Source organism: Schistocerca gregaria, chromosome 8 (genome assembly GCF_023897955.1).
Source record: "Schistocerca gregaria isolate iqSchGreg1 chromosome 8, iqSchGreg1.2, whole genome shotgun sequence".
Taxonomy (NCBI): Eukaryota; Metazoa; Arthropoda; class Insecta; order Orthoptera; family Acrididae; genus Schistocerca; species Schistocerca gregaria.
Genome location: NC_064927.1, coordinates 157,559,615 through 157,572,823, shown reverse-complemented (window position 1 = coordinate 157,572,823; position 13,209 = coordinate 157,559,615). Strand labels below are relative to the sequence as shown.

General features: G+C 44.8%; 1 protein-coding gene across 1 annotated transcript in view; it reads left to right on the top strand.

Moving 5' to 3' along the window:
• LOC126285085 (odorant receptor 46a-like) overlaps positions 1-13,209 on the top strand; it is an 81,398-nt gene that overhangs the window by 54,091 nt on the left and 14,098 nt on the right. The window contains exon 6 of the mRNA XM_049984409.1: positions 6,623-6,778. Within this exon, the coding sequence (XP_049840366.1) occupies positions 6,623-6,778 (156 nt within the window). The remainder of the gene's footprint in view (positions 1-6,622; positions 6,779-13,209) is intronic.

Here is a 13,209-nt window from a genome sequence, read left to right as displayed (position 1 = left end):
GTAATAAAGAAAGTCTCACCGACGGGGACCTCAGACAAGGATCACGCCCTGTCAACTACACTGTTTGCAAACAAGACAGGAATAGCTAGTCAGTTAATGTAGGTCCATCTCAATTAGTTTCGTTAATTATCAGCGCAAACCACCTCGGGTGTATTATTAGACATTTGATGAAACGATGATATTTTTTTCCGTCTCAGTTGCATGGATATACTATTAACCCTGTAGTGGTTACAGATATCGGGTTGATTCACCCATTCTCAAACCACACACCTAAAAATTACGAAGTACAGAAATAATTACATACAATATGCATGTTCATGCTACGAGTACCCATATGATTATAGACATACTTTGTAATTAATCGTTAACCAGGTGTACAATATTGTGCCAGACACAAATTGCTTTGTCAAGAAAGTTAAACTGTGAACATGATATACTCTCATTGATAAGTTAGCCTATGCCCCTACTGTCACACCTGAACGACACCACCAAACTGGCAAATGAAAAACTTCCAGTAGTCAACAGAACACCTTGGTAGCCGTCGCCCTCATACATATGCGAATGTTCATGTAGCTTTCTATTAGTTTGATATAGTGCTCCCTCACGTCATTTATTTGCTAGCATTTGTACAATATAGAGAACTACAACATTTATATTACAAGAAATGTCATTCAATGTACAAATTTAGCTTTGGCTTCGAATGCGGCCTTCACACCATGGATAATGATTGTGTCGGATGATACTTAGTATGGGGTTGTGTAAAGTTATTCATTGCGCAATTGGAGGTTTGTTAACAAGGGTTACATAAATAAAAAATATGTCACTTTTAATATATTTCACCTTATTTTTCTTCCCCTTATTGACTGTGAATAACATATAAAAAGGAAACGACATTATACACTCCTGGAAATGGAAAAAAGAACACATTGACACCGGTGTGTCAGACCCACCATACTTGCTCCGGACACCGCGAGAGGGCTGTACAAGCAATGATCACACGCACGGCACTTCGGACACACCAGGAACCGCGGTTTTGGCCGTCGAATGGCGCTAGCTGCGCAGCATTTGTGCACCGCCGCCGTCAGTGTCAGCCAGTTTGCCGTAGCATACGGAGCTCCATCGCAGTCTTCAACACTGGTAGCATGCCGCGACAGCGTGGACGTGAACCTATGTGCAGTTGACGGACTTTGAGCGACGGCGTATAGTGGGCATGCGGGAGGCCGGGTGGACGTACCGCCGAATTGCTCAACACGTGGGGCGTGAGGTCTCCACAGTACATCGATGTTGTCGCCAGTGGTCGGCGGAAGGTGCACGTGCCCGTCGACCTGGGACCGGACCGCAGCGACCCACGGATGCACGCCAAGGCCGTAAGATCCTACGCAGTGCCGTAGGGGACCGCACCGCCACTTACCAGCAAATTAGGGACACTGTTGCTCCTGGGGTATCGGCGAGGACCATTCGCAACCGTCTCCATGAAGCTGGGCTACGGTCCCGCACACCGTTAGGCCGTCTTCCGCTCACGCCCCAACATCGTGCAGCCCGCCTCCAGTGGTGTCGCGACAGGCATGAATGGAGGGACGAATGGAGACGTGTCGTCTTCAGCGATGAGAGTCGCTTCTGCCTTGGTGCCAATGATGGTCGTATGCGTGTTTGGCGCCGTGCAGGTGAGCGCCACAATCATGACTGCATACGACCAAGGCACACAGGGCCAACACCAGACATCATGGTGTGGGGAGCGATCTCCTACACTGGCCGTACACCTCTGGTGATCGTCGAGGGGACACTGAATAGTGCACGGTACATCCAAACCGTCATCGAACCCATCGTTCTACCATTCCTAGACCGGCAAGGGAACTTGCTGTTCCAACAGGACAATGCACGTCCGCATGTATCCCGTGCCACCCAACGTGCTCTAGAAGGTGTAAGTCAACTACCCTGGCCAGCAAGATCTCCGGATCTGTCCCCCATTGAGCATGTTTGGGACTGGATGAAGCGTCGTCTCACGCGGTCTGCACGTCCAGCACGAACGCTGGTCCATCTGAGGCGCCAGGTGGAAATGGCATGGCAAGCCGTTCCACAGGACTACATCCAGCATCTCTACGATCGTCTCCATGGGAGAATAGCAGCCTGCATTGCTGCGAAAGGTTGATATACACTGTACTAGTGCCGACATTGTGCATGCTCTGTTGCCTGTGTCTATGTGCCTGTGGTTCTGTCAGTGTGATCATGTGATGTATCTGACCCCAGGAATGTGTCAATAAAGTTTCCCCTTCCTGGGACAATGAATTCACGGTGTTCTTATTTCAATTTCCAGGAGTGTAGATTTTAGCATTGGCTTCCTGTATGGAATGTAGCAGCTTTTAGTGTTGCATTATCTCAAGAGATAGATAGAAATATTGTGCCTTGCAATGAAAATACAATTTTGAATACGGAAGGCAGTGCTAGTCGTCACCTCCTCGCTTTGTAGGTTTAATTTAGATGCTACGTTATTTTTTAAAATACAATTGTTAACATTTCCTGTGATGTGAAACTGGTAGTTTTGTATGTTTTACGAATGTTGTTAATAAATGACGTTGGGGGCGACAGCACTATAGCAACTTAATAGACAGTCATATGTCTATGCGGGACAGTATGAAAGTGACACATACCAACGTGTCCTGTTGACCTCTAAAAACTACATTTGTCAGTTTGGTTGCTTCGTTCAGGTGTAACAGTAGGCACATAGGCTGTTTACCAATGAGAGTATTTGTTGCTCACAGTTTGACTTTCTCGTACAAAGCTATTCGTCTCTTTTAGCTCTATGTTGTATAAGTAATTCCGGTAAATTACAAAGCATGTCTAGAATCATGTAAGTACTTGTAATATGGACATGCATCCTGTATGTAAATATTTCTGTACCACACGTACTGTGTAATTTTTAAGTGCATTCGTTGAGAATGAGAGAATCAGCCCGGAACCGGTAACAACTGCAACAATTAATTGTATATTCTCGCAGCTGAGTGGGACAAAATATAAATTGAACAAAGTTTCCTCAGTACTATGTGGTTGTGAACCTACTACCCCCAAGCAGAATGCCTCGAATCAGCCAGTGTTAGATATTAATTGTGTTACTACCGGTTTCTTTCGTAGAACATCTTCAAGTTGCCTAATTGTGTTTAAGTCATGACACAAGCAGTCTGGTTGTTCCATTTAACGTTAAAGAGGAAATCCAAAACAGTGCTCATAAACATTGTACCAACCGTCTGGCAGAAGTGTTCTGCATAGAGTTTACTGTCAATTTACGTTGTTCGTTTCCAGTATCTTTCACATGTGCGCCAGTGTTTTTCATATTTACAGGAGTAGCTCTTTTTCTACATATCGCTTGATCACCATGTGGAGTGTCGATTCAAAAGGACCTTATTTAGTTAAATTTTTTTTTCAAGCCGTTTCAATCTCAATGGCTTAGATATATTGAAGTGGTCTATTTTCACGTAACGTGGTCTTGGAATACGAAATTTCCATATTTTTTAACGGACTTTGCAATTGGGTCATTGTTTCAGCCACATTTCGTGTGATAGGATCGATGCCTTTTTCTTTGGTAGTCTTTCATAAGTGTTCGCACTTTCAGTGTCTGCCTAGAATGTGGATGACGTTCCACTAAAATGAATTTTTTTTGTGGCTACATAGTCGGATTTCGTACATCGCAGTTTCGTCAAGGTTCTACCACGTTCTCACTATTTTGTAGTGAGAAGGCTATTCATATTCATCATAGAACAAAACTTAACTTTCTTCATAAAATGAGTATCTATTTGTGTAGTTAAATTTCATCTCTTTTTCTGATTTCGTGATTTTCTTATGTGCATGCTTCTGTCCGTCGACATGCTTATCAGATAATGCTACAGGGCGCTATAACTTTCTGTAACCGATTGCTTTCTTTCTTCGATGCAGAAATAGTTTAACTGGTTTTTAATTTTAGTCAGTTTTAAAATTTTCCCTGCATATATATATATATATATATATATATATATATATATATATATATATATATATATATATATATGTTTCTGATTGAAATAAACTGGATCACATTCCCATAATAGTATGTTTATGGTTAATCTTATTTTGAGTATATATAATTGTCTTATGTAGGATATTGACTGTCCCATGTCACATTTGATCTCTGTTTTGAAAATAAATTTGATTCATGAAGTCTTTAACAAACTCTAGGTTTTATACATCCATTCAGATGTTACTATGGATAAAGTACTTGACCTAGATGAATAAAGAAAACGTTGCGTTTGCGTCGTCTAAATAAAATATGAGTGTTGATACATCTTGATTTATGGTCAAATATATTGAATTTGTCCTCCAATAGCCCCAGGATAATTATGTTACAGATTTCATAAATAAGGTATAGTTGAATGAATGTAAGGAAACGGCATGTTTCACTAACAAAGGGAGCGTACGAACTTCCCCTAGTCGATTGGATTCATTTTGGCACGTTTAGGATTGCAACACACGTAAGTAGCAAGACGCCACTCTCCAACGTTTTCAGGAAAATCGAGTTTCTACATTTTATTCTTGGTTATACTCTTTGTATGGTTGCTACTAACCAAGTATTCCGGAGCTAATGGAGTAAGCGCTTAGTTCCATAAGCGCGAGGTCTGTGGATAAAACCAGGCTTCCAGTTTTTCTTATTTTATTTCCTCGTTATTCTAACAACAGATACGCGTGGTACGCAACGAAATTTTATGATGACCGAGAGTAGCGTATGGACGCAACCCAAGTATGTTTTTCAATAGACACGTTGAGAAAACGGGACACATGCAACGGTTCTGTGTTCATTACAGGTGCTGTAGGTCGAATTAATTATTGTTTACCACTTTTCTATGATCAGTATCACCCAGATTCGTACAGTGCTCCATAGGTGACCCATTATATTTGCCATACACTTATAAAAAATAATATAAATAAATAAAGTGATTATGATGATTTGATTGGGAGCCCTTGTGTATCCATTTTTTTCAATCCCATTACAAAAACTTTTTGTCCTTTTTTTCAGGATAAAGGTTATAAAAATAGTAAATTGATCACTCAGTAACGACAGTCTGCACAATCAAAACATTCCGTAGGAAAACTAACGATTTAATATGTTTTTTAGTCGTTTTTCTTGGCATTCGGTCTGGGCCGACGTCACGTGACCCCCCCCCCCCCCATCTTCATCCTAGAATAATTCACTCAACTATTTTGTTTACAGAGGGCAGCCAGTCCTGTGACCGAAAACGCATAGCTATCATGGCGGCAGTCGGCTGTGGATTTCCTGAATATTAGCGACCTTATAAAATATATAAATAGGTGTAAAATTTTCAAACTCGATTTTCTCGAAAACGGTTGAGAGTTGTATCTTCCTTTTTAGGAATGTTGAAATCTTAGTCATGCCCTACAGATCCTGCCAATACGAAAAAGTCGGTGAGTGGAAGTTAATTCTGTTCCCTTGTAAGCCACAGAGCTCAGGATATATTAAATTCTATAGACGGTAGCAGATAAGTATCTTTCAATTACAGTTCTTCATAGGAAACGTTCACTGTCTTCATCAGTAGTTATAAACCAAAACACCACACAAGAACCCTCCGCTCTTCTATTTCTTGGGCAAGTTGAGGTCTGGACGGGGGATTAGTGGACTTTTCCTCAACCATTTCCAGCCACAAATTCCACTGCACACATTTCAGAGCACCAGTGTGAACTGCTTGCGCTGTCATTAACCCAACTGAAAATGTTTTTGTGTTCTCCCGTAATCTAATCTCTCTTTCTAAGCATTAATCTAGACTTGTGGGGTCTGCTGATTAATCGGATGTAGCAAGTTAATTTTAAGGGGTGGCCAGTTGCCCCCCCCCCCCTGTCGCCACCCCATACCCTCCGGGAAGGAATTAGTGGACCCCAACTGTCTGCAACTAGTCTAATCCATGGAGTAATGCGAATGTATGAAGATATCTGCGAGTCTTGTAACTGAGGCGGAACATGGCGACCAGCCCGGCATTCACCTAGTGGGATGTGGAAAACCGCCTAAGAACCACATCCAGTCTGGCCGGCACACTGGCCCTCGTTGTTAAGCAGCCGGGCGGATTTCATCCGGGGCCGGCGCGCCTTCGAGTCCAGGAAGCAGCGCGTCAGCGCTCTCGGCTACCCTGGCGGGTTTCTCCCGTAATATAATATAGTGTTACATTTTGTATGGTCCTGCAGCCTGTTTTCCAGTGAATGGGACTGGCTGTTATCCGACCAAAGTGTTAAGCCACCCATGCAAAGGCTGACAAGTCTCAGCCAACTTTGCCCCCTCATCGTTGAGCAGGCCACTGACTCGTCTGATTGCATGTGGCCGCACTGACTGCATGGCGGAGCCCACCCAATTTTCACCATACCAAAGCAGAAGAGAGAGGGACGGAGTGTGGAGTGGCAGGTAGAAGTCGTGGCTTGCAGGTAGTGGTGTGGCTGTGGAGCCGATGTACCCAGGCTGTGGGATCCGACTTTTATAAAATCGTACAATATAAGTGAACGTGTCGGGGCAGACCAGCTCGGCAGAGAGGTTGGTGCACTGGTCGGCCTGTGAGTGGGCGGCTTTAGCCTGAGTGGCCACCTGGTGTTGCAGAGCGACCGCCTGCCGCGCTCCGCCTTCAGCTGCGGATGGCCGGAAGCCGACACCCACTGTTGGCGGCTGCTGGTCGCCCTCTGCCGGCGATCCTCGCGCGCGCTCAGCCTCAAGGTGTGCGGCCTCTACACGCTGTCCAGGGAGACTCTGCTGCAGGTAGGGGCCGTCTAACGGCCATATAGCTTTTCTAAGCTCGTCCGACTAAACACACACATCAACAAAACTTCTGCATCACTGCATTATGTCATGCGGGTATGTTGCTGTTGTGACTGTTCCCGATCAATAAGAAGGCTAACCCTGAAAACAACGTTCCCAAAGCATTCTGTAATACTTTCATGTTGTTCGGTAACAAATCTAGCCCACCTTTGGATTGATTCAATGTCTTCCTTTAATCCGACCTGATTCCCACCCAAAACACTCGAGCAGTACTCAAGAATAGGTCGCACTAGCGTAGTATATGCAGTCTCCTTTACAGGTGAACCACACTTTGCCACAGCTCTCCCAATAAATTGAACTCAGCCATTCTCGTTCACTGTTACAATCTTCACATGTTGGTTCCATTTCATGTTGGTTTAACTTTAAATCCGAACATTTTAGGTTAGCCTTTACTGTGACTGTTACTGACATTAAATAAAACAACAAGTTTACTCCACGACGCCTTTCAAAGGTTTAAACCTCCATCATTTGGTGGATTTACATTTGTTATTATGACATTTGTGTGTGTATTGTGTTACGATTTTTTGGAGGAACTTGAGGCACTGTCTAGTGTAGAACACAAAACGCTATTTCACAACATGGTTTTGGGTTTCTTTTGACAAAAAATTAACGTATATCCAACGGTAAACACAAAATAATTAAAATACAGTACCTGCAGTGGTCACAGGTTCCTTTCGCTGTCGTAACACTTCACTTGAATATTTTGTAAACAAATATGGGGTCTGGAAACTATTCGTTGCAAGGATCGTATAACAGAAGAGAAAACATTATCGCACAGAACAAAGAATATACATCGTAACAACGTTATTACAGAAAAGTTTTTTTTAAAGATTTGGAGGTGTTTGTTTTGAGGTGTCGCATACATGCGCTGGAATAAATACTTCAGGTGGTATCTGAATCCTATTCTGACAAGTTAAAATAACTTAAACTTTATACTCGCTTATAAAATCACGTGAAATATATTAAAATAGATTAAACTTCATTCTTGTTTATACAATCAGGTGAAATGTTATAAACTTTAAATACAATAATCATATTGGCTACAGCGATAAAAATATACATGAATAACCATTTTGATTGGGATTAATGGATAGATATGAAAGGGTGGAGGCAGAGGGACAGAAAGAGAAAGTGAGACAGAGAGAGAGGGGTGGAATGAGTGACTGTACGAGAGCAGACTTTTACCTGGCAAGGGGTCTTCAGATTATAAATGTTAGATGTAATAACTGCCTAAAGGCTGGGGTAATACATTAGTTAATGCTTTAAAATATGCAGATGGATGTACAGTTTGCGCCAGTAGTTGATGTACGTATAGTGTCAACGTCAGAAGTTGTACAAGCTATTGGTGTTATGTTATATATGTAAATGAGGTCAATCTCTTGTACTCACACACAAATATCTTGTACTCACGCAAAAATGTCATATTAACAAATGTTAATCCACCTGATGACGGAAGTCGTAGAGATAAATAAACAGTGAGTGGTAACAGTAAACTTGTTGTTTCATTTAATTTCATATCGGTTTGCAACGTTGCACCCAGGTACTTAAATAACGCGACTATGTCAAGCAGGGGATTACTAATCCGAAAATGATTGGATTGCATAACCATGTTACATGAAGGAGACTCTTTAACCAGGGAAATTGCACGACGTGTGAACTGGAGTAAAAGTAGTCTTGGGCAGACGTGGAATCGTTTCGGACAGATAGGTAATGTTGTGACTTACACTGCACGGGCTGTCCAAATTCGACTGGTGCACACAATGATCGATACCTGCAACTTCTGAGTCAGAGAAACAGTGAGGTGAGTGCTCCAGAACTGAATTACGCTTTCAAAGAGGCTACAGGACATAATGTACGACATGTTAAGGGACAAATGCGTGATGCATACCTCCATTCCTGACAAACAAATTAAGCACCATGTTGTGAACTACTACGGCATTGACTCCGGAATTTTGGTGACAATTTCAACTTGATGGATGATAACTCGTGTGTTCATTGAGTTACTCTCGTGAACACGTTCCTTCACCGTGCTAGGATCACCAGAATGAAGTGGACTGTGTTTCCTAGGCTTGGAGCCAACAGAGCAGTTGATCAGTTGAAGCGAGTATATATATATATAGGGTGAGTGACCTAACATTACCACTGGATATATTTCGTAAACCGCATCAAATACTGACAAATCGATTCCACAGACCGAACGTGAGGAGAGGGGCTATTGTAATTGGTTAATAAAAACCATACAAAAATGCACGGAAGTATGTCTTTTAACACAAACCTACGTTTTTTAAATGAAACCACGATAGTTTTGTTAGCACATCTGAACATATAAACAAATACGTAATCAGTGCCGTTTGTTGCATTGTAAAATGTTAATTACGTCAGGACATATTGAAACCTAAAGTTGACGCTTAACTACCACTCCTCCGCTGTTCGATCGTGTGTATCGGAGAGCACCGAATTACGTAGGGATCCAAAGGGAACGGTGATGGACCATAAGTACAGAAGAGAATGGAACAGCACATTACGTCCACATGCTAACACCTTTTTATTGGTCTTTTTCACTGACGCACATGTACATTACCATGAGAGGTGAGGTACACGTACACACGTGGTTTCCGTTTTCAATTACGGAATGGAATAGAGTGTGTCCCGACATGTCAGGCCGATAGATGTTCAATGTGGTGGCCATCCTTTGCTGCACACAATTGGAATCTCTGGCGTAATGAATGTCGTACACGCCGCAGTACATCTGGTGTAATGTCACCGCAGGCTGCCACAATATGTTGTTTCATATCCTCTGGGGTTGTAGGCACATCACGGTACACATTCTCCTTTAACGTACCCCAGAGAAAGAAGTCCAGAGGCGTAAGATCAGGAGAACGGGATGGCCAATTTATGAGTCCTCCAAGTCCTATGAAACGCCCGTCGAACATCATGTCAAGGGTCAGCCTAGTGTTAATTGCAGAATGTGCAGGTGCACCATCATGCTGATACGACATACGTCGACGCGTTTCCAGTGGGACATTTTCGAGCAACGTTGGCAGATCATTCTGTAGAAATGCGATGTATGTTTCAGCTGTTTGGGCCCCTGCAATGAAGTGAGAACTAATGAGGTGGTCGCCAATGATTCCGCACCATACATTTACAGTCCACGGTCGCTGTCGCTCTACCTGTCTGAGCCAGCGAGGATTGTCCACGGACCAGTAATGCATGTTCCGTAGATTCACTGCCCCGTGGTTTGTGAAACCCGCTTCTCTGTTAATGCCCATTGACAGAATTGCACACGATGATTAAAGTCATCACCATGTAATTGCTAATGTAGCGACACATGAAACGGGTGACAGCGGTGATGATGCAGTATGCGCATGACACTACTTTGATTCAGTCCACCGGCTCTCGCAATGTTCCGTGTACTCATGTGTGAGTTCATGGCAACAGCAGCTAACACACCAACTGCACCCGCTTCTTCTGTGACTGGCCTGTTACGGACCCGTTTTCGTGCTACGACCATACCTGTTGCATACAGTTGGCGGTAGATGTTTTGCAATGTGCTGCACGTTGGATGCTCTCTGTCCGGGTACCGTTCTGCATACACCCTGCAGGCTTCAGCTGCATTTCGTCGACACTCACCATAGATGAGTATCATCTCCGCCTTTTCAGAGTTCGAATACACCATGGTCACAGCTCCTACAACACTACACTATCACAGACGTCTGGTAACACGGTGTACTACAGTTGGTCTGCGCGCGCAGACGAATGCAGAATAACAATAGCAGAAAGCGTTACATGCGGACACTGCGACAGCTAGACTAAACCACAACAGTGCACTACAGCCACACTCGTAAACATGTCCCTGCAGATGCTGCTCACCGACCGTGGCCCATGTTTGTTATAACACGCAACTGAACGTCGGAGGTTTCAAGCGTCAACTTTAGGTTACAATATCTCCTGATGTAATTAACATTTTACAATGCAACAAACGGCACTGATTACGTATATGTTTACATGTTCAGATGTGCTAACAAAACTATCGTTGTTCCATTTAAAAACGCAGGTTTGTGTTAAAAAACATACTTCTGTGCATTTTTGTATGGTTTGTATTAAACAATTACGCTAGCCCCTCCCCTCACGTTCGCTCTGTGGAATCGGTTCGTCAGTATTTGATGTGGTTTACGAAATATATCCAGCGGTAACGTTAGGTGACTCACCCTAATATACACTCCTGGAAATTGAAATAAGAACACCGTGAATTCATTGTCCCAGGAAGGGGAAACTTTATTGACACATTCCTGGGGTCAGATACATCACATGATCACACTGACAGAACCACAGGCACATAGACGCAGGCAACAGAGCATGCACAATGTCGGCACTAGTACAGTGTATATCCACCTTTCGCAGCAATGCAGGCTGCTATTCTCCCATGGAGACGATCGTAGAGATGCTGGATGTAGTCCTGTGGAACGGCTTGCCATGCCATTTCCACCTGGCGCCTCAGTTGGACCAGCGTTCGTGCTGGACGTGCAGACCGCGTGAGACGACGCTTCATCCAGTCCCAAACATGCTCAATGGGGGACAGATCCGGAGATCTTGCTGGCCAGGGTAGTTGACTTACACCTTCTAGAGCACGTTGGGTGGCACGGGATACATGCGGACGTGCATTGTCCTGTTGGAACAGCAAGTTCCCTTGACGGTCTAGGAATGGTAGAACGATGGGTTCGATGACGGTTTGGATGTACCGTGCACTATTCAGTGTCCCCTCGACGATCACCAGAGGTGTACGGCCAGTGTAGGAGATAGCTCCCCACACCATGATGCCGGGTGTTGGCCCTGTGTGCCTCGGTCGTATGCAGTCCTGATTGTGGCGCTCACCTGCACGGCGCCAAACACGCATACGACCATCATTGGCACCAAGGCAGAAGCGACTCTCATCGCTGAAGACGACACGTCTCCATTCGTCCCTCCATTCACGCCTGTCGCGACACCACTGGAGGCGGGCTGCACGATGTTGGGGCGTGAGCGGAAGACGGCCTAACGGTGTGCGGGACCGTAGCCCAGCTTCATGGAGACGCTTGCGAATGGTCCTCGCCGATACCCCAGGAGCAACAGTGTCCCTAATTTGCTGGGAAGTGGCGGTGCAGTCCCCTACGGCACTGCGTAGGATCCTACGGTCTTGGCGTGCATCAGTGCGTCGCTGCGGTCCGGTCCCAGGTCGACGGGCACGTGCACCTTCCGCCGACCACTGGCGACAACATCGATGTACTGTGGAGACCTCACGCCCCACGTGTTGAGCAATTCGGCGGTACGTCCACCCGGCCTCCCGCATGCCCACTATACGCCCTCGCTCAAAGTCCGTCAACTGCACATACGGTTCACGTCCACGCGGTCGCGGCATGCTACCAGTGTTAAAGACTGCGATGGAGCTCCGTATGCCACGGCAAACTGGCTGACACTGACGGCGGCGGTGCACAAATGCTGCGCAGCTAGCGCCATTCGACGGCCAACACCGCGGTTCCTGGTGTGTCCGCTGTGCCGTGCGTGTGATCATTGCTTGTACAGCCCTCTCGCAGTGTCCGGAGCAAGTATGGTGGGTCTGACACACCGGTGTCAATGTGTTCTTTTTTCCATTTCCAGGAGTGTATATATACCAGTAATGACTGCGTACATGTGCTGAACTGCCACTGAAGATCGGGACAATTTGGACCAATTGATGATGTCATCCGACTGCTACGGTCGCAGGTTGGAATCCTGCCTCGGACATGGATGTGTGTGATGTCCTTAGGTTAGTTAGGTTTAAGTAGTTCTAAGTTCTAGGGGACTAACGACCACAGCAGTTGAGTCCCATAGTGCTCAGAGCCATTTGAACCATTTGATGATGTCATCAGTAGTATACCACAATGGACTTAAGCCTGCAACCAAGCAAGACGACGTTCCTCACGTATTGACTTGGCTCGGGAGAACTGGGAAGCACCTCCCATGGGAACAGATGACTGTGTCGTTACACAATAAAAACAATAGTCCGCCCTACTCTAGAATCTCTTGCCGAGGGCGTTTAGCGCTGTCAGCGATATTAATACAGTGCTGCCAACATACAAACATATAAAGAGGCTACCCTCAACCTTACTGGTTGATCTGAGACAAGACATACTAAAACAACATTGTCATTGAACGGAATGTCGTCGACATGCACTCCATCGTTCCCATTGACCTCAACCGTTCTCCCCCTGCTTCGAGCTGGTGCTCCGGTATTTTAAGACCTATCCATAGTTCTGTGATGTGCGGTGTACTAGCGATGATCGCATGTGGCCTCGTTATTCTACTACCCTTCCTTTAATTATCTCTTAGCAGCTGGTTAAATTGGTCTATGGATG